General features: G+C 58.3%; 3 protein-coding genes across 3 annotated transcripts; 2 read left to right on the plus strand and 1 right to left on the minus strand.

Annotated features, from left to right (window-relative positions):
- Positions 1-675: 675 nt before the first annotated feature.
- On the plus strand, positions 676-5,851 carry SMIM34 (small integral membrane protein 34). Its single transcript, XM_080654561.1, has 2 exons — positions 676-988; positions 4,708-5,851. Exons 1-2 carry the CDS (start codon positions 982-984, stop codon positions 5,112-5,114), a joined length of 414 nt encoding a protein of 137 aa, XP_080510687.1. The 5' UTR covers positions 676-981; the 3' UTR covers positions 5,115-5,851.
- Positions 5,852-9,083: 3,232 nt separating this feature from the next.
- LOC308241749 (protein FAM243B) lies at positions 9,084-9,824 on the plus strand (the record flags this gene model as incomplete). The annotated part of the gene is made up of 1 exon (XM_080655305.1): positions 9,084-9,824. The coding sequence occupies one exon, from the start codon at positions 9,084-9,086 to the stop codon at positions 9,822-9,824; it is 741 nt and encodes a 246-aa protein (XP_080511431.1).
- A 2,315-nt stretch (positions 9,825-12,139) lies between these two features.
- SMIM11 (small integral membrane protein 11) lies at positions 12,140-22,214 on the minus strand. The gene is made up of 6 exons (XM_080655306.1): positions 22,133-22,214; positions 17,988-18,066; positions 17,257-17,376; positions 13,478-13,645; positions 12,696-12,893; positions 12,140-12,359 (listed from the first exon to the last, which is right to left on the minus strand). The coding sequence occupies exons 3-4, from the start codon at positions 17,266-17,268 to the stop codon at positions 13,490-13,492; spliced, it is 168 nt and encodes a 55-aa protein (XP_080511432.1). The 5' UTR covers positions 17,269-17,376; positions 17,988-18,066; positions 22,133-22,214; the 3' UTR covers positions 12,140-12,359; positions 12,696-12,893; positions 13,478-13,489.
- Positions 22,215-25,973: the final 3,759 nt, after the last annotated feature.

The following is a 25,973-nucleotide window of genomic DNA, read 5'->3' on the forward strand; positions in this document are numbered from 1 at the left end:
CGGGGGGGGCAGTTAGGGGCAATCAGGCAAGCAGGCAGGTGAGCAGTTAGGAACCAGTGGTCCCGGATTGTGAGAGGGATGGCTGACTGCCGGTTTAAGCCCGATCCCCGGGATCAGGCCTAAACCAGCAGTCAGATATCCCCCCAGGGATCCCAGATTGGAGAGGGTGCAGGCTGGGCTGAGTGGACTGCCCCCCCTCTCGTGCACGAATTTCATGCACTGGGCCTCTAGTATAAAATAAATAGATAAAAGCCCACACCCTTCACAAGTGTGGCAGGGCATGGTCCTGCGAGTGGTGAGTCAGGAGGAACGGGGCCGGGGGCGGACCCTCTCCAGGGCTAGAATAGACCCACTTCGACTGCATGTGCCTGTGGCTCAGACACTCCTCCAGCCTGGCCCGGACCCACTGCTCCCTGACCCTGTGGGGCTGTGTCCTCCACAGCCTCCTGCCCGTTTCCGAGCCAGGGACAGTCCCAGAGGAAGTGGTGACTGGCCCCTGGAGCTTCCTGGCCCCATGACATAGCCTCGCACACCTGACCCTGCCACGCCCGCAGCAGGTGCAGACCAGGGAGTTCAGGAGCCATCAGGCTGTGAGGCGGGAGCCAACCACAGGGAAAGGCCCGCCCCACAGGCTGGAGGGGCGGGAGGGCTGGAGGGGACAGGAGGGCTGGAGGGGACAGGAGGGCTGGACAACCCTTGGGACCAGCATGGGTTCCAACAGCTACTTCGCTCCAGACCTTCTCAAACGAGCCAGAGCAAGAGGCGCTTCCATTCTGTGCCAACAGGAGACAGACCCTCAGGTCTCTGATTAACTGAATGAGCAACTCACCCCGCTCCTTTCTGCTAAGTTTCTGGTTGGTGCTGCCCTGCCGTCTCGGGCTCCTGTTACCCCCGCTTGGGGACCTCCACGCCTGACTGCAGGGGCACGGCGACCGCTGAAGAGGAGTCCCTCCTCGCCTTCCCGCGTGGAGGAAGGACCGCATGGAGGGTGAGTATTCTCCCGATGCCAGCGTGGCCGCTCCGGCGCCACTTGTGTATTTCACATCTGCACACGTGCGGACGCCACAGGTGGGTGGTCTGTTTCTTCTGCAGGATGTTTATGCACAGAAGCCACCCAACTCACCCTGACCGTTTTCAGGGAAGAGAGGTAAAGACCAGTGTGCTTCACTGATGAACAGGGTCAGCTTTGTTCATGTGGCAAACAGCCCGGTTTCTAAGTGAGTTCATGTCCGCAGGTTTCAGCTGGATGTTTGTGTGTGTGTTTGAACATAGGCCATCATTCCGTAACAATTCGCAGACCGTTCTATGAGCTCATCCGTGTGTTCCACGTTTAAACAAGTCCTCTTGCCCTGATTACGTTTATGATGTTCTTGGCGGGTTGAGTTGCTTTTTACAATAATGACGGGCGTTTCCGCTTCTTCACATAAAGTTCGCAAGCATTCGGCCAACTGTGGTGTCGAATTCCTGAGGGTTGGAGTGTTTCTTACGAGTGCCCAACTTAAATCTGTTCATTTGGGCTTTGCCAAACTGGTGTGCAGAGTTTATTTTTAACTGGTTTCTCCCTTCATCTTAAAGTGCTCAGGTTACTGGTCGATGTGGAATTTAATGAGCTGAACTACCAAGCAAAATAGAAACAGACTCATAGATAGAGAGCAGGCTGCCAGCTTGGGGGGTGGTGGTGAAGGGATTGAGCAAAACAGAAAAGAGAGAATTCGTGGACCGGGACACTAGTGTGGTGGTTGTGGGGGTGGAGGGGGGTGGGTGAAGGGGGAGAGGGCACAGAGGGGATAAAAGGTGATAGGATAAAAAATACATACGTACGTACGTACATACATACATACATACATGTATTAAGGTTATTCACGCATTCTGACAATCAACTACCGTGAAAAATACCCGCCTCTCTGAATCTTGCGTCAGCGAAATGAGTCAGCAACAACCTCACACAGAAGCATTTATGGAGCCTTCGGGCCCCCAGCAGCGGGCCACAGGCTCACCCTGTGACGTGTCTGACTCCCTCTGTGCTCACGAGGCGCACGGCACGGGACTCGGCCAGCAAAGCTCCAGGGAGCGCCTCAGTTTCCTCACGGCTCCTCGCTGCGTCCTCCCTGCCCGTGGCTCCTGGGAGCGAAAACAGTTTTGGATTAAACAGCAGTTTAGATGCTAATCTCCCGGCCTTGGGAGGGCACCGGCTCTCCCCAAGGGCACTGCACCGGGCCGGACAGCGCCTGCTGGGACTCCGCGGCTTTCAACCCTTTTCTTTGTGAAATGAATGCACACAGTCACATGCACTAGAGGCGGGGCCCAGCCCATCTCCCCCCATTCCTCCCCATGGGCACCGCAGTCCTGCCTGCCTGTTCTCCCAGGGATGTTTATATTTCATAGATACATTTATATTTATATTTCATGTATATTTATATTTCATATATATATTTATATTGCATATATATTTATATTTCATATATATATTTATATTTCATGTATATTTATATTTCATATATATATTTATATTTCATGTATATTTATATTTCATATATATATTTATATTTCATGTATATTTATTTCATACATTTATATTTCATGTATATATTTCATATATTTATATTTCATATATATTTATATTTCATATATATATTTATATTTCATGTATATTTATATTTCATATATATTTATATTTCATATATATATTTATATTTCATATATATATTTCTATTTCATGTATATTTATTTCATACATTTATATTTCATATATTTATATTTCATATATATCTATATTTCATATATATATGTAAAAGCTTCAAGCAGATAACACATCCCCCTTCACTTACACGCACGATTGCACACTATGCCACACTTGGGTTTCACCTTAGTAATATTTAGTACCAAAGACGCTGATGGATTTTCGGGGCTGCATAGCACCCGCTGCAGGGAGCTCCCAGAACGCCCCGCGCCGTGTGAAGGCGGTGCGCTCAGCCTGTTCGCGGGCAGCAGCCAGGCGCCCAGGGACTGCCTTACCCAGCACTGCCCCCGCCAGGCCCCGCTGGCCGCAGGTGGGGCGCTGGGTCCAAGGTGAGCGGCTGTGCTGTCGCGCCCTGCAAACGAGGTGTGCGACCTCGCCTCCCAGCAGCCAGCCAGCCAGCCAGCACGCCCGCGGTGCACCTGAGCCATCGTGCGTTTGCGAACCCATAGTAGCAAGACGTAGTTTCTGTACTTCGGATTTGCATCTTTCTTGTTATGAGTGACAGTGAGAAGCCTTTTGCATGTTCTGTAACTTAACTGTCTGTATCCTTAGCATATTTTTTCTACTGGCATTTTGGACTTTTTCTTCCAGAACCGGAAGCTATGAAGAGAAACTCAGGGGTATAAATCGTAAATTTTCTCATTTGCCGTTTGTTCTTGGTTTAATAGTAAGCAGAAACAACGTTCTTCTGTTGGCTGAATTTAACCTTTGTTCTCTCCTTCCCTCTGCGTTGGGTTATGTTTAGAAGAGATAACTCACTCCGAGGTGAAAGCAGGGGTCCTCAAACCACGGCCCGCGGGCCACATGCGGCCCGCTGAGGACATGGATCCGGCCCGCCGGGTGCCGCTGCCTGTCCTGCTTAGCAGCCGACACGTCCCGGGCCCGCAGCGCGCATAGGAGTTTGTTCATAGTTTTTTTTTAAACTATAGTCCGGCCCTCCAACGGTCTGAGGGACAGTGAACTGGCCCCCTGTTTGAAAAGTTGGAGGACCCCTGAAGGGATCACCTAGCCTGCTTTAAATGGCTTCTTTCCACGCCGTCACCTTGGACTTTGCACTGGCTGGGCAGGACGTGGGCGACGTGGGCCGAGGGCCCGTGGCTGCAGGCTCCCAAGTGGTCAGCTTCCCTCGCGGGGCAGGGACGGCCCTCTGTCACCTACAGACCCCGCTGCCGCCTCCGGAGGGCCGGGCCGGGCCGTTGGTCTCTCTGTGGCGCGCCCGCCTCCCACCGCTCCAGCTGTGTGCTCGGGGGGGCTGTCTAGGGAGCGGTGGGCCTGGCCCTTGGCGCCCGCACTCCCGCTGCACAGCCCAGGGGGCCAGGTGGGCAGGGACAAGGTTCATGCTCCCGAAAAGGTAAATCGCTGTCCTGCCTGGCTGGCGATTCCCGCCCAGCCCTGTTTCCCACGTTCTTTCCGCTTAGCCTTGACAGCTCATTTTTCCTGTGCAGTTTGTCTAGTTCTCAATGCAATGCTTCTGCATTTGCACTGCAATTGTGTTACTTGTGTAGGTTACTTTAGGGCAGCGGTCGGCAAACTCCTTCGTCCACAGAGCCCAATATCCACAGGACAACGATGGACATTTCTTCTGAGAGCCACATTTTTTAAACTTAAACTTCTTCTAATGCCACTTCTTCCACATAGACTCGCCCAGGCCGTGGTATTTTGTGGAAGAGCCACACTCAAGGGGCCAGAGAGCCGCATGTGGCTCGCGAGCCGCGGTTTGCCGACCACGGGTTTAGGGACAATTGACATCTTCATGATGTTTCGTCTCCTATCCAACAACTTGGTGTTCTGAACTCGTTGACCTTGATCACCCTGTGGACGTGTGGTCAGGCTCCTGCTCATTGGACAGGAGGCTCTCCCGCAGGCCCGGGCTTCCCCCTGGGGTGCCCACCTCCCCGGCCCTGGCCTGCTGGCCAGGCAGCCCCGGCCCAGGATGCGGGTCTCACCTGGGTCTCTCTGTCTCTCAGTGGCCGAGTGGACCGCCCGGGGAGCCCCCAACCAGACGCAGGCGGGCGCTGCCCAGACCCTGGCGCACCTGCTGCGGGACTCGGCCGAGGGGAGGAACGGCAGCAGCACCCCCAGGGCCCTGCGGCTCCCCGACGGCACCAGCGCCGCCTGGTACATCCTCACCATCATCGGCATCTACGCGGTGGTCTTCCTCTTCCGCTTGGCCAGCAACATCCTCAGGAAGAACGACAAGTCCCTGGAAGACATTTATTACCTCAACTTGACCTCTGAACTCAAAAAGAAAGGGCTCCCGAGCAGGGCAGCCAAGTGCTCCACGCTGACCATCGGCAACACGGCCGCTCTGCAGCCCCGCCAGGCCAGCCTGGGGCCCGGGCGCGGGGACAGCGGGCCCCACACCGAAATCTAGGGCGTCCCTTGGAAGGCAGGGCAGCCAGGTCGCCAGAGAATAGGCCCGGCCTGCCTGCGGGGGGTGGGGGTAGGGTGCGGGGAGGCTCTGGGCTTATCTGGACCCGGGAGACAGGGGCTGAAGGCCATCCTGCCCGGGGCACTTCCGGCGGGTGGCGTTGACCAAAGCCAGCATCCTGTGTCCTTCTCGGGCCTTCTGGAGCTTTGAGACGAGACCGCAGGGGCAGGAGCTCCCGGCCACACTGTCCCTTCAGTAGAAAAGCTTGTGTTCCAGGGAAGGGTTCAGGGCAGCCACGTTCTCAGAGCTAGGAGACCCCGGGGGCCCGTGAAGGTGGCCTCCTGTCACGGAGAGAAGGCTGAGTTTGGTGTCCAGAGCCCTGGATGAAACTGCAACTTTAGGGGTCACAAGAACTTTGGGGGCTAGTGGTTCACCTGGGACGCGTGGGGGTTGGGATAGATGGTCCCAAAGGATCAGTCATTCTGAAGACCCCGACTGGAATGTAGAACCAAAGTCGTTAACATCAGAAGTTGGTGGGAAGTGTTTCGTTTTCATTGATATATATACCAATGAAATATATATATTCCATGATCCACCGCTTTGGTGTGAATCTTAGTTTTGTTACAGATAAAATGAGGGTAATGACGCCAGTTCTTCAAACCTTACAAAGTGCATAAGAGTTAATGAGATCATGTATGGGAATATATTTTGAAAAGTAAAATAAATACATAATTATAAGCCTTGTGTTGTTGGTGTTCATGGTGATTATAGCTGATACTGGTGTTGGTGGTGGTAGGGAGGTTAATGTGGCTGGTGGTGGTGGTGGTGCCAATGGTTGCTGCTGATGGTGGTGGTGATGGTTAATATTAATGGTGTTGTTGGTGGTGGGAGGTTGATATAGATGATGGTGGTGGTAGTGATGGTAGTGACAGTTGATACTGGTGTTGGTGAGGCTGATGTGGATGGTGGTGGTGATGGTTGATATTAATGGTGTTGTTGGTGGTGGTTGATGTAGATGATGGTAGTGGTGGTGATGATGGTAGTGACAGTTGATACTGATGGTGTTGGGGAAGTTGATGTAGATGGTGGTGGTGGTGCTGATGATTGATGCTGATGGTGTTGGGGAGGTTGATGTAGATGATGGTGGTGGTGCTGATGGTTGATACTGATGGTGTTGGGGAGGTTGATGTAGATGGTGGTGGTGCTGCTGATGGTTGATACTGAGTGGTGGTGATGGTGGTGATGGTTGATACTGATGGTGGTGGGGAGGTTGATGTAGATGGTGGTGGTGGTGCTGAGTGGTGGTAGTGGTGGTGCTGATGGTTGATACTGATGGTGGTGGGGAGGTTGATGTAGATGGTGGTGATGGTGGTGATGCTGATGATTGAGGTGTTGGAATTATATTAGGAAGTTTAATCAGCAGAAGCAAGTCAGTGGGGCCCAACGGGTGTCCAGGCTGTGCTCCCGCTGGGTTGGATGTGTCCGGACAAGGGTCGGTGAGGCTTTGTGCGTGAGGACAGAGGACAGCTCTGCTCCGGGAGAGAGGCGCAGGGGAAGACGTCTGGTCCCCTTGCAGCCTGAGTCCCTGGAAGTCCATGCGGGAGTCCTGAGATTCATCCTGGGCTGCTTCTGTCACAGGCAGGTTAGGTGTGGCTTCCTCCTTGAGGAAGGACCCGAGTGCATGGCAGACAGGCCCACACCTGAACCACGCCCACGGTGCTGTGGGGAAGGGGCTGGAAGCAGGTGGCAGACAGGCCCACACCTGAACCACGCCCACGGTGCTGTGGGGAAGGGGCTGGAAGCAGGTGGCAGACAGGCCCACACCTGAACCACGCCCACGGTGCTGTGGGGAAGGGGCTGGAAGCAGGTGGCAGACAGGCCCACACCTGAACCACGCCCACGGTGCTGTGGGGAAGGGGCTGGAAGCAGGTGGCAGACAGGCCCACACCTGAACCACGCCCACGGTGCTGTGGGGAAGGGGCTGGAAGCAGGTGGGCAAGCAGGTGCCCATGACGGTGCCACAGGAAGAAAGCAAACATGTACGAACACTACCAAGTGCTAGGACTCTGGCCAGCGGAGCTGATGCCCTCACCCGCTCCGTGGGGTGGCAACGCTAGGGAACTGAGGCCCAGAGAGGCAGAGATCTGCACATTGTCACACAGCTGGCGGGAAGTTCAAAGCTTGGTCTATCAGATTCCCAAGTTCATGTGACCTTCCCACTAACACACCCCTATTTCCCTGCAGGTGAGGAGTGGGAGGGTGACGGCTCGGGCTCTGTGCGTCTGTCTCCTTGACATTCTGAGTCCCAGCAGTAGGCAGTGCCCGGGGATGGGGCCAGAGGATTGGAGCTGCGCACACCATGGCCAGAGTGGAGGGGGGGCCCTGGCCCTGCCATTGCTCTGGCCTTGGGAGTGGGGTCAGGAGCCCCGACAATGCCTGAGCCCAGGTGACGGCTTAAATAAATAACTGGGATGTTTCCCATGCAACTGGGTCTGCGGAGTAAGACCCAAACTGGCACACGCATACGCCTATTCATACGTGTGGCAACTGCTTCCGTTTTATTTTTGGGGGGGGCGGTGTACCACCAGTTCACAAATATCCTGCCCAGCAGAACCGCAGCCAGACTTGCCGAGGAGGGTTTCTGTCACGCTGCATCTTGGGATGAAGGAAGCATGTCCATGTCCCTGGAGAACACGAGTCACTGGGCAGAGGAGGAGGAAGGAGAGCAGCGTGTGCCCCAGGAAAGCAGTCCGTGTGCCCCAGGAAAGCAGTCCGGGAGGAGGTCCCCCTGGGAAGGGGCGGGGCCTTCTGGGGCTGGCAGGGCTTGGCTGGGTCAGGGAAGGAGCTGGGTAGACACGGCCACGCTGGCCCCTGGCGGTGAGGTGGGAGGTGACTGGAGGAGGCTGGTTCGCATCCCAGGAGGCAGTGTCCAGCAGGAACTCGAGGTTCTGGGAGGTTCTGGCCTCCCGTGCAATGGTTCGGCTCTGCAGGGGCGGCTGCTGGCCCGGCACCAAGTCCCCTGTCAGTTCCTCTCCGGCTCGGGGATTCCAGCCGTCACCTCCAGGGCCGGCGGGTGCCCTTCTCCAGGGAGGACGTTAGGACGGACGCATGCGCTCAAGCAGAGAGAAGACCTGGGGACACGGGGAGGAGGCACCACCTACAAGCCCTGGAGAGGCGGCGGGAGACCGAACCGCCAGCACCCTGACCCGGGACTCCCACCCCAGGACGGCGGGAAAGTGAACTTCTGTGTAAGCCAAGCAGCCCCAGCAAACTCAGCCTGCCCACCTCTGCCCAGACCTAAGGCAGAAGCCACGTCAGACACGTCTTCTGCGGGTGACACGTCTCTTTCCCGCGTCACAGAAGCCAGAGGGAATGTTCTGAACACGCCCCACGATGCTCTCACACCCAAGTGTGTCCGTGGGGAGGCCCCGCAGGGAGAAGGCCTCTGTGAGGTCACCACCCTGGGGTGTCCGTGGGGAGGCCTCTGTGAGGTCACACCCTGGGGTGTCCGTGGGGAGGCCCCGCAGGGAGAAGGCCTCTGTGAGGTCACCACCCTGGGGTGTCCGTGGGGAGGCCCAGCAGGGAGAAGGCCTCTGTGAGGTCACCACCCTGGGGTGTCCGTGGGGAGGCCCAGCAGGGAGGCCTCTATGAGGTCACCACCCTGGGGTGTCCGTGGGGAGGCCCCGCAGGGAGAAGGCCTCTGTGAGGTCACCACCCTGGGATGTCCGTGGGGAGGCCCCGCAGGGAGAAGGCCTCTGTGAGGTCACACCCTGGGGTGTCCGTGGGGAGGCCCAGCAGGGAGGCCTCTGTGAGGTCACCACCCTGGGGTGTCCGTGGGGAGGCCTCTGTGAGGTCACCACCCTGGGGTGTCCGTGGGGAGGCCCCGCAGGGAGAAGGCCTCTGTGAGGTCACCACCTGCTCCGGGCAGAAGCCCCCAGATGGAGACGGGTGAGCCCCTCAGCACGGACCGCCATGCCTCACCGTGCACACCCTCTCTTTAGAAACATCGTCATCAGGAGCCCGTTGGACGGCATCAAGAGGAAGCAATGCCTCCAGTACCTGAAGGTGCTGAGAACGCTGCAGTTTGACGGGTTTAAGACTGTGTATTTGGGGGAAACCGAGATCCCCGAGAGCCTGGCCACGGGGGAGGACTTCAGGGGTGGGCCCTGCCTGCCGAGTCCGAGCTGGTGCGTGGTGCACGCGGGGGGCAGCCAGGGCTGGGTGCCGTGGAGGTACCGGGTGTTCCTGAGAGACGAGCTGAGCGTCCGCCCGGAAGACGGCTTCTTCGCCGAGTTCTGTGAGGCGGTGAGGAAGACCTACGGGAAGTGTGCCATCGTGGTCAAGGACGCCCGGCGGCCGGAGGCCAGGCCCAAGGAGGACGGGGAGCCCCAGGCCCGGTCCGTCATCACCCTGACGAGCATGGCCTGCTGCCCCGACGTGGCCAAGGCCTGCGGCCACGAGCTGCTCTGCCTGCCCTCCCCGTACGGCTACCTGAACCCGCTGGACCTGGCCTGGTCCTCGCTCAAGTGGTTTATCATCAACAACAGGAACGAGTTTTGCCTGCAGTCCATCGACAGCGTCTACGCCTACCAGTTCATCCTGCTCAGCGACCTCATCAGCAAAGGGATGGAGAGGGTCAACCCCAGCAAGTGGAGGACGCTCATTAACAAAGTGCGCCGGTGGGAGAACCACCACCTGGCCAGGTTTTCTTAGGGCGCGTCCTCGCCGAGCAGCCAGACTGTGTCCGGGCCTGGGCGGGGCCACGGCCTCCCTGGGCTCCACTGGACCACGGCAGCCCCTGGGCTCCACGGCGACCGCGCAGGGACGCCAGGGGGACGGCGGCTCCCGGGGGTGTGGGCGAAGCGCGGCGGCTCAGTAAAGCTTCCCGGGAGAGGAGGGTCCGGACTCCTGCGTGACGGTGACTTGGAGCTCTGCCAGGGGCGGCCGGGGGCGGGCAGCCCAGCTCAAGGGGCCAACGTGTAGGTCTCAGAAACGGGAGACGCGTGCGCAGGCCCCCAGGAGCTGGAGCTAAGGAGTGTGCCCACCTGTGTCCCGCCCCAAACGACCCACAGGGCCAGGCGTGCTCACGTCCCCCACGCATGTTCTCTGCTCAGAGGCCGGCCCCGCCCGCTTTGCTCACATCACACCAGGCGCGGAGGAGGGGCGCCCTGAACCCGAGGTTGGGTGGTTCTGCTTTTCACACCAGAGTAGCTCTTGCTGGTGCGCCCTGCTCACTGGGCACCCTGCCAAGCCTGCCTTTAGCCCAGCCGTGGGCAAACTACGGCCCGCGGGCCGGATCCGGCCCGTTCGGCTGTTCTATCCGGCCCGCGGAGCCGAAAGAGCGGAGGGTTCTCTTGCTCTCCCCTCCGCTCCTTTACTTTGAATTTATATTAGTTCACACAAACACTCCATCCATGCTTTTGTTCCGGCCCTCCGGTCCAGTTTAAGAACCCATTGTGGCCCTCGAGTCAAAAAGTTTGCCCACCCCTGCTTTAGCCCCACCCCGAACCCGTCTCTAAGGGTCTCCGCCTCCCGCTGTTCCGTGTGGACACTGATTTGTGTGGTGGCAGCTTTGCCCGTTGTCCGGTGTGATGTCAGGTGAGCCTCGCGCCCTGTGCACCGCAGGGGTGAAGAGAAAGTACATGGCGGCCAGTGGACCCGAGGAATGGATCCGAGGAACGCGGCGCTGCCCCTGCACGGACCTCCCGCCGGGGCACCGAGGCGCCCAGGGGTCAGAGGGACCGGGATGGAACTCAAGCTTCAGCCTCTTAACTATGAGGCTCTGGGCGAGTTCCCTGGCTTCCCTGAGGGGTGAGGGCTCTGAAACGCTGGGCACCCGCCACCCCGTGGGGCCTGGGCCTCAATACGTGGTGGCCCTGCCCATGGAGTCCGGGCTCAGCGCGTCCTCGTTCAGACCGAACCCTGACCTCCCGTCCTGCCTGCTCTTGAGGGAATCCCTCCCTGTACCCCAGCACCACCACAGACGCGCTTTCAGATACTTGACCAAAGGGCACCAGTCTGCGCCTCGAGACCCTCGGCAGGAAGTCGGGGAGTTCATCTCGGGTGGGCGGGCGGGCAGGTGAGATGGTGGGTACAGGCCCAGCCCTTTCGGAGCAGCGTGAACCGCGGGTGACGATGACAGCGACCCCACGTACGTTCTCCCGAGGCTGGCTGACGGAGCCCGGGCATCCCCAACAGCCGCCTCCCCCCGGCCTCCCTGGGCCAGCGCGACCCGAGGTGACGGCAGGTACTGCCCCGGAGGCCGCTGCCCTGGCCTTGCCCACCTGAGGTCCAGGCCCCACTGGGTGGACGGAGCCAGCCGGCCAGTCAGGGGCTGCCGCCACCCAGGCACGCTCGCCTCCTATCGCATCGCTGGACAAACCACCAGTTTTACACACGTGACTCCTGCAGCCAGACAAGCCCCTGCACGTGGCAGGGCAGGGGGCACGGATGAGCTCCTCTACATGGGGCAAGGCTGGTGGTACCAGGCCAGGCTGTGAGGAGTGGAGACCTAACCACAGAGCTTCACACAAAACAGGAGGAGCCCCACCCTCACCCCCGCCCCCACCCCGCCCCCCACGAAGTGGCAGCTCAGGGCTAATGACAGATCTGCGCCCACCAGGAACCCAGGGGCCCGTTTCCACTCCTGTCTCAGACTCGGTCCCTTCTCCACCCCTTCACGGTCCAAGTGGCTGGGCAATAAGGCCCTGCAGGCCACGCCACCCCTACCCCTGCCTCCCCTCAATGAAAGCACGAAGGGCCGAGCTCCTGGGAAGAGGAGAAAACGGGGTAGGAGGGCGGCAGGTCAGAGGGCGGAGGTCAGAGGGTGAGGGTGTGCAGCGGGGGCTTCCGCCCCACAGCGTGGCCACTGCTACAGCCCAGCCCTGGGGGGGGGGCGGGGGGGCACCTATAGCAGCTGTGGGTTTGCAGAACTCCCTGCCTCACAGCACAGCGTGTGTGTGTGTGTGTGTGTGTGTGTGTGTGAGAGAGAGAGAGAGACGGACAGACGGACACACACATGCACACGTGCGTGCACCACGCAGGCCTATCCCAGAGACCAGAGACGCCTGTCCAGGTGTTGACTTTACTCAAGGAAACACGGGTTCTTAAAGCCTCCGCCAGCTGCCATCACCGGAAGTTCAGCTGCGGCTGGGAGTCACCTCCGGCACACCCCTCGGCGCTCGCTCGGGAGTTTCTTCTCCTCGGCCGAGTCCTCTCCACGCGGGCGGGCGCCGTGCGGTGCGGAGTCTGGGGAAGAGGACCGGGGTCAGCAGGAGCCGTCGGATCGGCGGCGCCGACGCCCCACTCGCTCAGCGCAGCGCTCACGAGCAGCCACCCTGACTCAGACTCCACTGAGCCCACCTTTTCATAAACGTGCTTTCTTTGTTCATTTTTCAGAAAAGGGTCCCCCCGTACTTTCAGTATCACAGTTTTCTTTCTTCCCAAACCCCCAGCCCCAGCTCAGCCGTCAGCCGCCCCTCCCTGAGCCTTGGTGTTCCAGGGAGGGAGGAGTGTGTGTGATCGACCCCCCCTTCTCAGATCCCCACAAAACTCAGCCCACGTTCTGTGCAAGCGGCCCCTCACCTTTCGTTTGGACGCGTTCCCTCTTCCCCCACCGGCTCCGGCTCCCGAGGTCCAGCCGACGGAGCATCTCTTTAAGGAGGCGGCGCCCACCACGCCGGCGGCTCCGAGGACCGGGTCCGGACGCTGCAGGAGCGGGCAGCAGCAGCAGCAGCAGCGGCGAGGGGAGCTGGGTGAGGACCCCTGACGCCACACTTCACCCTGAAGACCCACAGCAGGGGCTCATCGAGGTGCAGGCGGGCTTCAGGCCTGTGACCCACCTCCTCCCCACCCCCGCTTGTGCTTTTACGGACAACTGCAGGTGTTTCTAGAGCAGCCGTGTGCAAACTATGGCCCGCAGGCCGGATCCAGCTGTTCTATCCGGTTCTCTTGCTCTCCCCTCCGCTCCTTTACTTTGGATTTATATTAGTTCACACAAACACTCCATCCATGCTTTTGTTCCGGCCTTCCGGTCCAGTTTAAGAACCCATTGTGGCCCTCGAGTCAAAAAGTTTGCCCATCCCTGCTCTAGAGTGTGCTTCTCCGAGGAGAAGGCGTAGCTTTCACGCCATTCCCCAAGCCCTGTGACCCCACCGCCCTGAAGCGCCCCGGCCCTCAACGAGGGAGAATCACAGGCTGGGCGAGCACCAACCCCGAGCTCCCGGCTCATCGGCACAGGCGCGAGGGTCAGGGTCTCTCCCGTCTCCCCGGAGCACTTGACAGCTGGCACCCCGGCCCGCACCCCCTTAGGCCCGAGGGACATGGCCCGGCCGCCCGCCTGCATCTGCCGCCCGCCACGCCCGTACCTGTGGCTCCCGCTAGCGCTCTTTCTTCCCCGTCTTCTCCGCTTCCAGCTGTCGCTCTCTGGCTTCCAACCTCTTCCTTTGGTATATTTTGGCTCCGGCAAATGCCAGGCAGAGAATTAACGTTTTCGCTGCCAAGATATACAGCAGCAGGGGCACGTGATCGAGAACCTAGGGAAAGAAGAAGCGGCTCTAAACGTGCGACATCAAACGCTACCGTGCGTGACCACGTCCGTCCCTGTCCCCACGTCGCTGACATCCAGCCCAGAGCCGCCCCTCCTGCCAGGCCCGGCGGGGGCTGCCAACCTCAGGACGCTGGTCTCATAACCGCACCCTGCCCGCGCCGCCAGGCCCTCTGCTCCGGAGGCGGAGCGCCAGCGGAAGGAGCCGGGGCCGGGCCTGCTCTGCGCTGCCACCAACTGAGTGGCCGGGCGTCACCGGCTGTTCGGAGCGGCCGCCTCTCCGCCTGGGCGGGTTGCTGGGCCTGCCCTTCCCTCTCCAGGGGTGGGCAAACTTTTTGACTCGAGGGCCACAATGGGTTCTTAAACTGGACCGGAGGACCGGAACAAAAGCATGGATGGAGTGTTTGTGTGAACTAATATAAATTCAAAGTAAAGGAGCGGAGGGGAGAGCAAGAGAACCCTCTGCTCTTTCGGCTCCACGGGCCGGATGGAACATCCGAACGGGCCGGATCCGGCCCGCGGGCCGTAGTTTGCCCACGGCTGGTCTAGACCCTCCAGCTCCAGTCCCACCACTTCCTCTTGGTTCCCACCACCCAGCAGCACTGGCACAGAAGGTAAAACAAATACAAAAGTAAGGACACCCTGTACGCCACTCAATGCAGCTGCGCACACCCCCGCTCACACACCCGTTCACGTGTGGCTGCACAGATACCCATTCACATGCGGCCGCGCACACCCGCTCACACGCGGCCGTGCACACCCGTTCACACGCGGCCGCGCACACCCGCTCACACGCGGCCGCGCACACGCCCGTTCACATGCGGCCGCGCACACCCGTTCACGTGTGGCCGCACACACGCCCGTTCACATGCGGCCGCGCACACGCCCGTTCACATGCGGCCGCGCACACGCCCGTTCACATGCGGCCGCGCACACGCCCGTTCACATGCAGCGGCACACACCCCCGTTCACATGCGGCTGCACACACCCCCGTTCACATGCGGCTGCACACCCCCCCGCTCACATGCGGCCGTGCACACACACGTTCACATGAGGCCGCGCACATGCCTGTTCACATGCGGCTGCACACAGGCGCTGCGCCTGCACAACCACTTCCTCTGACACAGGCCGCTGGCTGTTGCGGGGCGTGAGGAAGCTGTGGCGTCATGGGGTGGAAATACATGGGAATCAAAAGGAGGAACTGAATGTTTCAATTGTCCTCAGTGAGCTAGACAGTGAGAGCACGAACTCCGAGGGACTGGACAGCAGCCGACACCCAATCCCGTCAACAGGAACCAACAACAGGCCACGCGGGCAGGTCGCTCGGGCAGGAGACCCGAAGTCCTAACACTTCACAAGCAGACGCCTTTACTCCAACACCACCAGCAGCTTCGAGGACTGGTTCCCAGTCCGCCCTCCCTGACCCACAGCTAACCGCCCTCCCCGCCCCTGCAGGCCTCCTGCGCGTCCCATTTTACAGACGAGGCTCGGCTGCGCGCTTCTCAACCAGCTATTAACTGTCACCTTACGTTTCCTCCTTGGAGGGGAAAAAAACCAGTTTGTTGCCATAAATAAGCCTCTTGGTATGTTCCTAGGATTTCTAGGCAGCTGAGCCTCACTGATACTGGGAAAGCCACTCGCTCCAGTTCTGGAAATCTCTGTGCCCGCCGTGCAGTCCTGCTGCATCCGTGCCCATGTCCCAGCCCCAGCCACAGCCCCGCCACAGTCCCAGCCACGGCCCCAGGAGCTGCGGCCACGGCATGCGGATCGGATTGCAGGCAGAGCCGGGAAACCCAATGAAACGGAACCACCACAAACAGACACGGGGAAGCGGGTCCTGTTGACTCCCTCCTTAGAGGTCCCAGCGGAGGCAGCGTTTCGGGAACGAGAGGGCAGAGCAGGGCAGCCAGGGTCAAGGACACCACGGGGCTGAAGCGAAGGGTCAGGGCCCGCCCTGCCTCTCGGGCGCTAAGCTTCACTGGGTTAACCCCTTCCTTTGATTGCTAACAAATCCGTCCAAACGTGCAGACCTTGGGGGGTAAGTGAGACGGCTGCTGTGAACAGGCCTGGTTAGCACAGGTGCGGCCCTGCCCCCAGAGTCCTGATCGCCTCGTCTAGGGTGCAGGGGTTCTGAGACCGTGGACCCCGTGACAGGCCCCCCGGCCTCCTGAAGCCCCCAGTCCCACACCCCAGAAGCTGGCAAGTAGGGGTCTGTACTCCCCCCTCCTGCTTCCAGACCCTTCCAGATCTTCTTGCAATAGAAACCCAGGGATGTTTCGAACAAGGAATTATAACTGAAAAAATACATACAAGATCCTAAGTTTAAAATACACATATCACAGTTACATACATGAAAAAATATACCAAAATTGTTCCTAGTACCTTCCCTGGATGGTATGACGATGCATGATTTCTATTTGACTTCCTGCTTTTCAAAGTACCTACAATAACATACATCTTAGCGGCTGTCCTGTGACCAAGCCCCAGCTAACCCCACCCGCCTCAGGATTGCACAGGACACGGGACACACACTTCTCCCACGGCCGCTCGGCTCGCAGGCGCCTCTGCGCTGCCCTTGAACCTCTGCTCCCAGCACCGAGCCATGCCTCCGGGGCTCAGGCGTGTTTACTCCCCAGCCAGGGCCAGCTGCACCTGACGTCACGGTAGATGACTGACTTCAACATGACACTGATGAAGGGTGACTGTACAGAAGACTGTGTCCCTGAAAACCCAGGGTAATGCCTTCCATGCATTTTTTTTTTTAAATATATTTTTTTATTGATTTCAGAGAGGAAGGGAGAGGGAGAGATAGAAACATCAATAATGAGAAAGAATCAGCCGAAACGGGTTTGGCTCAGTGGATAGAGCGTCAGCCTGCGGACTGAAGGGTCCCGGCTTCGATTCCGGTCAAGGGCATGTACCTTGGTTGCGGGCACATCCCCAGTGGGGGGTGTGCAGGAGGCAGCTGATCAATGTTTCTCTCTCTCATCGATGTTTCTAGCTCTCTATCCCTCTCCCTTCCTCTCTGTAAAATATCAATAAAATATATATTAAAAAAAAAAGAAAGAATCATTGATCGGCTGCCTCCTGCATGCCCCCTACTGGTGATCGAGCCCACAACCCGGGCATGTGCCCTTGGCCAGAGTCGAACCTGTGACCCCTGAGTCTGCAGGCCGACGCTCTATCCACTGAGCCAAACCGGCTAGGGCCTTCCATGCATTTTCAAGTTTCCGTTGGAAAAGGAAAACCCACTTGTTGGCAACACAAAGGTAAAGATTAGGGAGGAAGAGCATGCAGATGGGGGGCGATTTCGTACGCAGATGCTCCCGTTGATCGCAATCCACTGCGAAGGAACCGCAATGGGAAACGTGGGGACTTTAAAGGTGTGGGTTTTGCAAGACAAGGGGCGGATCCGAGGCTGGTCGTGGGCCCCGCCCAGGAGGCCCGGTGAGCCAGCGCACACCTGCGTGTTTTAACTTAAAGCCAAATGTTAACTACGAGCGTGATTCCTGCTCGAGTCGACTTTTCCTCATCCTGAAGTTCTACAATCAGGAGAAAGAAAAAAACCCCCGAGCCACCGATGTTTAAAAGTGCGGTCACCTCCCAGTTCATGCTGGACCAACTGTGACGTCACTCCTGGTCCACACAGAGCCGGACTAGCAGTCACTCCTGGTCGACGCAGACCCCGGCGAGCACACGAGGAGGAGCTGGCGTGCTGGTCTGGAGGGAAGAGAAGAAACAGGTCAGCGGGGGCTGTCCGGGGCCGAGCACCTTAGAAAGAAGTCTCTGATGGAGAGAGAGGGCCCATGATGAGCAAAGAGCGCGCTCCGCAGAGAGGAGGCTGTGTCCCCAGCAAGCTGACCCGGAGCCCGGGGGGCGGGGGAGCAGCGACCTGGGTCAGAGCCGGGACAGGCGCGGCTTGTGGGGCAGAAAGATCTGGCTGATCTGCCAGGAATGGCAGCCCGGCCGCAAGCAGAAGGGCCCTCCTGCTCCTACGGGGACGGTGCTCCCACTCACTGGGGACGTACAAGCCCAGGTCCAAAGTCGGAGCCTCCACCCCCTCCTGCCCTGAACCCGAGCTGCCTTGTGGGTGAGAGGCTTTCTCAAGCCCCTGAGTGTTAATTAAGCAAAGCTAGGTTTTTAAAAACTATCTGGAGGGAAGGGAGTGCATGACATGGGAAACGTCTAAGAAAGCCATTCTGGCCTAGAACTCCCTCCTAAAGTGAGGGGCCCCGGGAAAGAGGGGGACAGGCCGTGACAGGCAGGGACACGGCGGAGCACAGCGTGGCTCTGAGGCCTCGCGGTCACTGTTTTGAGACGGTGACACATACCCCAAGAGTCAGAAGACTTGAGCTCGGGATGCAGACACTACACACTCGGGCGACTTCCCTCTTGGGGCCTTGGTCCCATCTGCAAACGAAGAAAGGGGGTGTCAACTGGCTGGGCCCAGGGCCCCTACTGCTTCTGGAATGTGGAGACGTACAGCTTCGTGCCGTGGTGCCCAGCCAGGCCGACGGGCAGCGATGCACCCACTCATTCGGTCTTCACACCAGCCCTTTGAGGGGAGTTCGCTGTCTCCACTTCAGAGACCGGGACAGAGTTTATGAAACACGTCCAGGGTCACAGGCAGGGGGGCCTGGGATTCAACCCTCCAGTCTGGCCCCACGGTCTTATCCTGAGGTAGGCAGAGAGCTCTGCACCCAAAAACCACAGGGATGCTTTTCTTTAAATATACTCACAATTAAAACGAAGAGAGACAGCAGAGTCTCATAGGCCTGCAGGATGGAGATGTTACAAACTTCAGAGAAGATGTTTCATAGAAAACGTTTTCACTTGCAAAAGCATCCTATATTATAAAAGGCTAATATGCAAATAGACCAAACAGCAGAACGACTGGTTGCTATGATGCACACTGACCACCAGGGGGCAAAATGTTCAACGCAGGAGCTGTCCCCGGTGGTCAGTGCGCTCCCACAGGGGGAGTGCCGCTCAGCCAGAAGCCGGGCTCTGGCTGGTGAGCGCAGCGTTGGCGGCGGGAGCCTCTCCCGCCTCTGCGGCAGCGCTAAGGACGCTTTGGGAGATGTCTGACGGACAGCTTAGGCCCACCCTGCAGGGAGCGGGCCTAAGCCATCAGCCAGACATCCCCCGAGGGCTCCCAGAGTGCAAGTGGGCGCAGGCCGGGCTGAAGGACCCCCGCCCCCCGAGTGCACAAATTTTGTGCACCAGGCCTCTAGTCTAAATATAAAATGTTCAGCCCTGGCCGGTGTGGCTCGGTTGGGTGTTGTGTTATGCACTGAAGGGGTTGCCCGTTCGATTCCTGGTCCGGGCACATGCCTGGGTTTCTGGCTCAATCCCTGGGGCGAGGAAGGGGCATGCAGGAGGCGGCCAATTGATGTTTCTCTCTCACGCCCTTCCTCTCTCTCTAAAACATTCGAACCTCATCTATTCAAGGTCACAGTATTTTGAAAACAAGCTGGGAGTTGGCACAGGATAGCCAAGTTTTCCCCAAGACTTTTTCAAAGTCAGATAAGCTAACAATAGGAATTTATATCACAATCTGTTTACTTGTGATCGAAGGTGTGCTGACCTTCGTGTGTAAATGGCCTGTTTGTCTTTAAGGAGCAGCAGATTCTGATCTGCACTGAAGTGTTGCCAGAGTTTCCACTTGGAGCAATCTCGAATAATCTCAGGGATTAGCCATGTTGTAAGTGAAAATAAAATACCTAAGGCTGTGTACATCGCACTTTTACAACTCCTCTGAGTTGTGTACAAATACAGTAGGTGAGTTTGGCTGATCCCCACTACACACCTTGATTCCCCAAGGTCAAGGACAACAAACAGGTCCAAAATATTTACAGGAGGAAGTGAATGAAAAAGAACACCCTGGCGTCTGGCCCTCTGGCAAATAGGTACAGCAAGGCCTCCCCACAACAGGCCATCGGTTCTGCAACTTTAAGCAAAATGACATCAAGTGAAACCCATTTTGCAGGAGGCTAAGTCACATAAACAAGAGTTAAGTGCCTACGACGTCTCATCAAGGTTGTCATGAAACAACGTTGAACAAAAGGACAGACGTCATTGGAGATCTGTTGCACGACGTGTGTTTACTGGTGGTGTGGTCTCGGACCCGTCACCTGGCCCCTCTCAAGCCTCGGCTCCCTCATCTGTAAATTCTCCTTCGAGGCTGGATGAGAAACCGAAGCACCACCCTCGGCCCACGGAAAGTACTACATGAACGTCAAGCACGATGATTATGATAAATGCCTCTCCTCCGCTCATGGACAGGCCAAGCTGCAGACCATAAACGAGGGCCATCCTGTGAGAAATGTGGTCACTGAAAGACAGCCGCCATGGTATAGAGACCACGCGAGCACCAGGAGAGCCGGCATCTGGACTCCATTCCCGGTGGCACCCAAGGCGGGGCACGTGACCTGGGGCAAGTCATGAGCCTCTTTGGGCCAAAGTGTCCTCATTTTAAAAATCAGAATCCAGTCCTAGCTGGTTTGGCTCAGTGGATAGAGCGTCGGCCTGTGGACTGAAGGGTCCCAGGTTCGATTCCGGTCAAGGGCATGTACCATGGTTGCGGGCACATCCCCAGTAGGGGGTGTGCAGGAAGCAGCTAATCGATGTTTCTCTCTCATCAATGTTTCTAACTCTCTATCCCTCTCCCTCCCTCTTTGTAAAAAATCAATAAAATATATTTTTAAAAAAATCAGAATACAGCCCTAGCCCGTTTGGTTCAGTGGATAGAGCATCGGCCTGCAGACTGAAGGGTCCCGGGTTTGATTCCAGTCAAGGGCACATGCCCAGGTGTGGACTCGATTCCTAGTAGTGGGTGTGTAAGAGGCAGATCCATAATTCTCTCATCATTGATGTTTCCATCTCTCTCTCTCCCTCTTGAAATGAATAAAAATATATTTTCTAAAAAATCAGAATCCAAAGAACAATGCTGCCACTCTGGAATTCGGAAGCCACCGTTCTCGCTGACATCACAGATGTTCTCGCGGACATCACAGATGAATTAGAGAGTAAAAATATACTGGCATCTGCCTCGCCTTCATGCCTCGCGTGATACAACTCAAGCTCTTTAGGAGAGAAATACAGGAAGTCAACCTGCAATAGTGTTGGGGGCGCGGTGAGGGTGGGAGGAGAGGCAGATCAGAGTGGCTCCTCTCACCCTCTGCTTCCATCCACATTGCGGGAGGCGGGGGGGGGGGGGTCCCATCTCCCTGTGACATGCTCCCACTCTGCAGGCCTCGGCAGGACTTCAGCAAATGAAAACCGAGGAGGCTAAAAATATCCCGGCCTGTGCTCTGACTCCCTATAAACCCCTGGTGCAAAATTAGAAACGGAGGCAGCTGTTGTCTGCAAACGACAAGCTGGGGACAGCTCTGAGGCGTAGAGTCAACCTGAGCAGTGCAGGGCACTTTAAACTCTCCTGGAACTATTCAGTCTTAGCTTAAAACTGAAAAATAGCCCTAACCGGTCCGGCTCAATGGATAGAGCACTGGCCCGGGGTCCCAGGTTCCATTCCCATCAAGAAGTCAAGATCCCTAGTGGGGGCGTGCGGGAGGCAGCTGATGGATGATTCTCTCTCATCGATGTCTCTCCCTCTCCCTCACCCTTCCTCTCGCTAAAAAAATCAATAAAAGTATTTTAACAAATAATGGCTTAGAGAGGAATAGTTCTATTTCCTTTACTGCAAAAATATCCTGATTTTTTCTTTTGCCAGATTTCTCGATAAACAGAAAAGCTACTCGCTGACTTAGGCCAGGCCACTTGAAGCAACACGGACACGTACTGACCGCCATCTACTCCTTCTTGGCGAACTCCAGGGTGGTCTCGCGCCCTTGGAGCCTCAACTCTTGCCAGCTGTGTCCTTAGTCCCAACTTTCCGCAGCTGTTCCCTTCCCAGTCCACCCTTTCCACCCCAACCCCTCACCCACTCACTTGAAGGAGGTGCGGGGAGGAGGGGCATCCCTTGGCCGACCTCGGGGCCCCACTCCCTGGTCAGCCGGGGTTCCCTGAGCCAGAGACCTGGGTCTCAGCTCCTCTGCCACCCGGCCAGGGTCCTCTCCGACCCCCAAACTTAGGGAGCAACACCTGCCCCCCTCACACCCCAACCCTCCACTGAACAGGGCGTCCAGAACATTCACTCATCCCCAACCCTCGGACACCAACACCCTCTGGCCAGCACCAACCCCGGGCCCTCCCGGGCCACGTGCCAGCCTACACACGCCGCCCCCGGTGCCTGGATTTCGCGGCGCCCGGACAACCTAGCCAGGTAGGCGGGCAGGTGAGGGCCATGACCCTCCGGTCCCCACTCGGCGGGGAGCCGGCACCGCATGGCCGGGGGCCGATTGGCGGGCATCCTGGAGAAAGCGCGAACGCGGGGTCGGCCGCGGGACACCCCAGTGCCCCAAAGAGCCCTCGGGCTTCCCGTCAGGACCCCGCTGACTGAGAGGTCATGACTTACAGCTCCAAGTTGCGGGGGACCGCGGCGCCCGGTGAGCTTGCAAACCAGGACTCCCACATACGGTGCGGAAACTACAGGTCCCGAAATGCACCGCTCCGCGCCGGCGCAGTGGGTCTGGGCCGCCTTCGCGGGCGCACCGCTCTGCGCCTGCGCAGGGAGCCCGGGCCCGGTACTGCCCCGGGCCATTTCCGGTTCCGGACTTCCCCTCGGGGGAAGTTGGAGGCCGGAGGGCGGTGCGTCTCGGGGTCCCTCCACCCTCAGCTGCGCCGCAATCCTTGGTGCTCGCGACGGAGGACCCCAGGTTCCCCAGGAGTTCCCAGCTCAGCTTTCATTTTCGCCACAAAATGCGCGGTTTCCTTGGGGACGGCGCGGGTGCCCCGGGCTGGGTTCCCGATCCCCGCGTGCAGAGCTGGAGCACTGAGTCCCGACCCCGTGCGCACCCGGACAGAACCCGGCGTGACGCAGGGGAGAGGAACTGCCTGGGGCTGGAGAGCGTGGAGGAGCCGGGGCAGAGCTAGATGGGAACCAGGCGCCCTGACCCCAGCCCCCCCCCCCCCCCCGCCCGTGACTGTGTGTGCAGAAGCACGTGTGTCAGGCGTGCCCTGGAGGGGACGGCCCGGGGGCAGGGGTTCGTGCGTCAATCAAAGCTGTCCAGGAGAAAGTAACAGAATTGCTCTGCTCTGCCCGAGGGTGCGCAGTGGTTAGAGCATCGTCCGGTGCACCACCGGGAGGTCGCTGGTTCTCTTCCAGGTCAGGGCACCTGCCCGGGTTGTGGGCTCCATCCCCAGTAGGGGACGTGCAGACGGCAGCCGATCCATGTTTCTCATGGATGTTTCTATCTCCCTCTCCCTTCCTCTTAATAAAATCAATAAGTAAAAATAAAAAAATTTTAAAAATCTTAGCAAGCATTTTTTAAAAATTGCTCTGTTCTAAGCACTTTGAGGCTCTTGTCAAAGGGAAGCCTCATAACAAGGCCAGAAAGGGTCCATAGAGGAGGAGAGGCGGACACAGGAGATGAAGGTGATCTGTGCAGGCTTTAGAGCAGCCGGGCTAGGCGGGGCCTGACTCCTGGTCTGATCTGGCCTCGGGGCAGCCTGGCTTCCTGACCAAATCACTTCGAATTCGTGGGCGCAGGTCTCCCAGGGCTGGTAGACCAAGCAGAGGGCAGTCCTGAAGCAAAGGGCTGGGGAATTGTTTGAACTGGCATTTCCCGTCCCGGCTGAGGTGGCAAGCCTGGGTTCGGTGGGACTGGGGCTGGAGTGGCCAATGGGGCAGAGGGTTGCCACAGCTGCACGCCCAGCGTTCCTGCAGACCCCGCATTTCCCGTGTTTGCTCAGGTCTCCGTGTGACCAGGGGGCTCCCGGGAGCCTGGCCAGCGCCGGGTCCGCGGAGAGCACCGTGCCCAACCCGAGGCCCAGCTTTGCAGGCGGGTCACTGAAGTGGGCACGTTGGCATGAATGTCCGGTGCGGCAGCATTCCTGGGCTTCTGCTCTGAGGAGGAAGCCACTCGGCCACTCTGCTCTCGGAACAGGTGTGGCTTTCTCTGGCACTGGCTCCAATGCTCTGGGAGGGAGGCCGCCACCCGGCGCCAGTGTCCAGGTTCCCGTCACCTCGCAGGAAAGTACGCAAGAGTGGGACAGAGCCAAGCACAGCAGGTTTGTTAAAGTGGCAGTGCACACCCAAGAAGGGGGAGAGGCCTGGCCAGTGTGGCTCAGTGGTGGATCATCAACCTATGAACCAAGAGGTCACAGTTCAATTCCTGGTCAGGGCACAGGCCCGGGTTGCGGGCTCGATCCCCAGTGTGGGGCGTGCAGGAGGCAGCCGATCAGTGATTCTCTGTCATCATGGATGTTTCCATCTCTCCCTCTCCCTTCCTCTCTTGAAATCAATAAAAATATATATTTTTTAAAAAACAACAAAAACTGTCATGTAGGTCAATGTAGCTGCTAACGCTGGCTGAGGCCAGTTTTTATTTGTCTCAACTAATTATTGCCCCAGGAAACTGGGAGGGGAGCAGCGAGGGGCAGGCGAGGGACAGGTGTCAGCCACAGGTCACATCCGCAGCGTTCTAACTTAGAAGGGCGGGATGGAGCCCAGGGCCTCTGTCCCCTGAGCTAACTCTCCTGCCTTTGGGACAAAACCGCAGCTTGTTACTAGGAATCGATACCTTGATTATATCTCCCTCCAGAGAGACAGACCCTGGAGCAGGTGGAATGCACCGACAAGCAAGCGCGCGGGGAAGGAGGGCTCCTGTTTTGAGTTTTGTCTCCTGCCCTGAAACGTGAGGCCCTGCTTGCCTTGCTCTGCCTTGTGGATGGATGGGGGTTGGGCGAGGGAGGGGGAGGCAGGAGGCAGGGAGCGCCATGGAGCCGCGGCCCAGGCATCTGTCTCCCCCAGCTCCTGAGAGAGTGGACTGTGGCCTGCCTTAGGCCCGCCCCCGGCCCTGCTCTAGCCCCACCCACTCTGAGGATCTCTGCTGTGACCTTGTCAATTATCATCATGCTGCTTAGGGGTCTGACTGCCTCCCTGCTGAGTGGGTGCCTCCCGCTCAGGGGGTCTCGGTCCCCTCTGAACTGCGGAGGTCGAGCCCGTGACCCGAGGGGACGGATGGCAAATGCCGCTTTTGGAATTAACGAGCGAAGGCCCCTAATCTGCGGAGGGCAGACTCATCATCTACACGTGAAACCGCCTGACACGCGTGTGATGATCGGGTGACCCCCGACCTCACGTTCCGTGATGGTAAGCGATTGCTGTCCAGCTTTGCAGCAGACACTAGCAGTTCGACATTCTGTCCCCTTTGTCTTTGCAAACTTGAGTAAGGATGGTCCCTGTGAAGAGAGGCAGAGGCAACTGTGTGGGGAGAAAAGGGTGTTCCTGAGCCACGTCATGCCTTTAGCGCAGGGGTGGGCAAACTTTTTGACTCGAGGGCCACAGTGGGTTCTTAAACTGGACCGGAGGGCCGGAACAAAAGCATGGATGGAGTGTGTGTGAACTAATATAAATTCAAAGTAAAGGAGCGGAGGGGAGAGCAAGAGAACCCTCCGCTCTTTCGGCTCCGCGGGCCGGATAGAAGAGCCGAACGGGCCGGATCCGGCCCGCGGGCCATAGTTTGCCCACGGCTGCGTTAGCGTCCCCTCCATGCTACCGAGGAGCGTAGAGAGCGCCTTTCTGCAGGACTGCCAGTGGCCACGGAGAAACGTGTGCGGGTGGCCCTAAAGGTCTCCTGCCCTGGTGGGCTGGCCGCCCTGGGAATGCTTGCTCTGTGGTCAGACTCCGAGCAAGTTCAACGCCAGGAAAGCGATGCCCCTCCCGTAAGCCCCCGGCGCTGCCATCTTCATCGGGACCCGCGCTACGAGAGAATCAGAGTCTCCCCGTCAGCCCAGTGACAAGTGACAGATCTCCACCCGCGGCCCCTGGTCACACATCCTGTTTGTCAGTGAATTAGCCACACACGCAATCACGTGTCCGGAGGAGGAACGAGCGGCGCTTTGCGAATCTCTCCTTCCTGCCCCCCGCCACTCGCAGGCGCCTGGCCTCCATCCGGCTCTGTGTTCAGCACTGACATGGACAGTGACAGTCCCATCGCGGGCAGTCAGGGGCCCTCACACAGCACAGCACTCCCACGAGCAGCGCCAGGCCCGCCGCCTGCCTCAGGGACCCGCACGCGGGCTCCATGCAGAGTCTCCGCCGACAGCGAGCGGCGCGGTGTCTTCGGAGCAGAGAGTTTGGGGTGCTCCAGGGCGCGGGCGTCCGAGGTCGGCTCCCTGCCTTTCTTGCTGGTCAAGGAGACATTTTTATTTTTTTGTTAATCCTCACCCGAGGATGTTTTCCCATTGATTTT

This window comes from Plecotus auritus (assembly GCF_963455305.1).
Source record: "Plecotus auritus genome assembly, chromosome: 2".
Classification (NCBI taxonomy): domain Eukaryota; kingdom Metazoa; phylum Chordata; class Mammalia; order Chiroptera; family Vespertilionidae; genus Plecotus; species Plecotus auritus.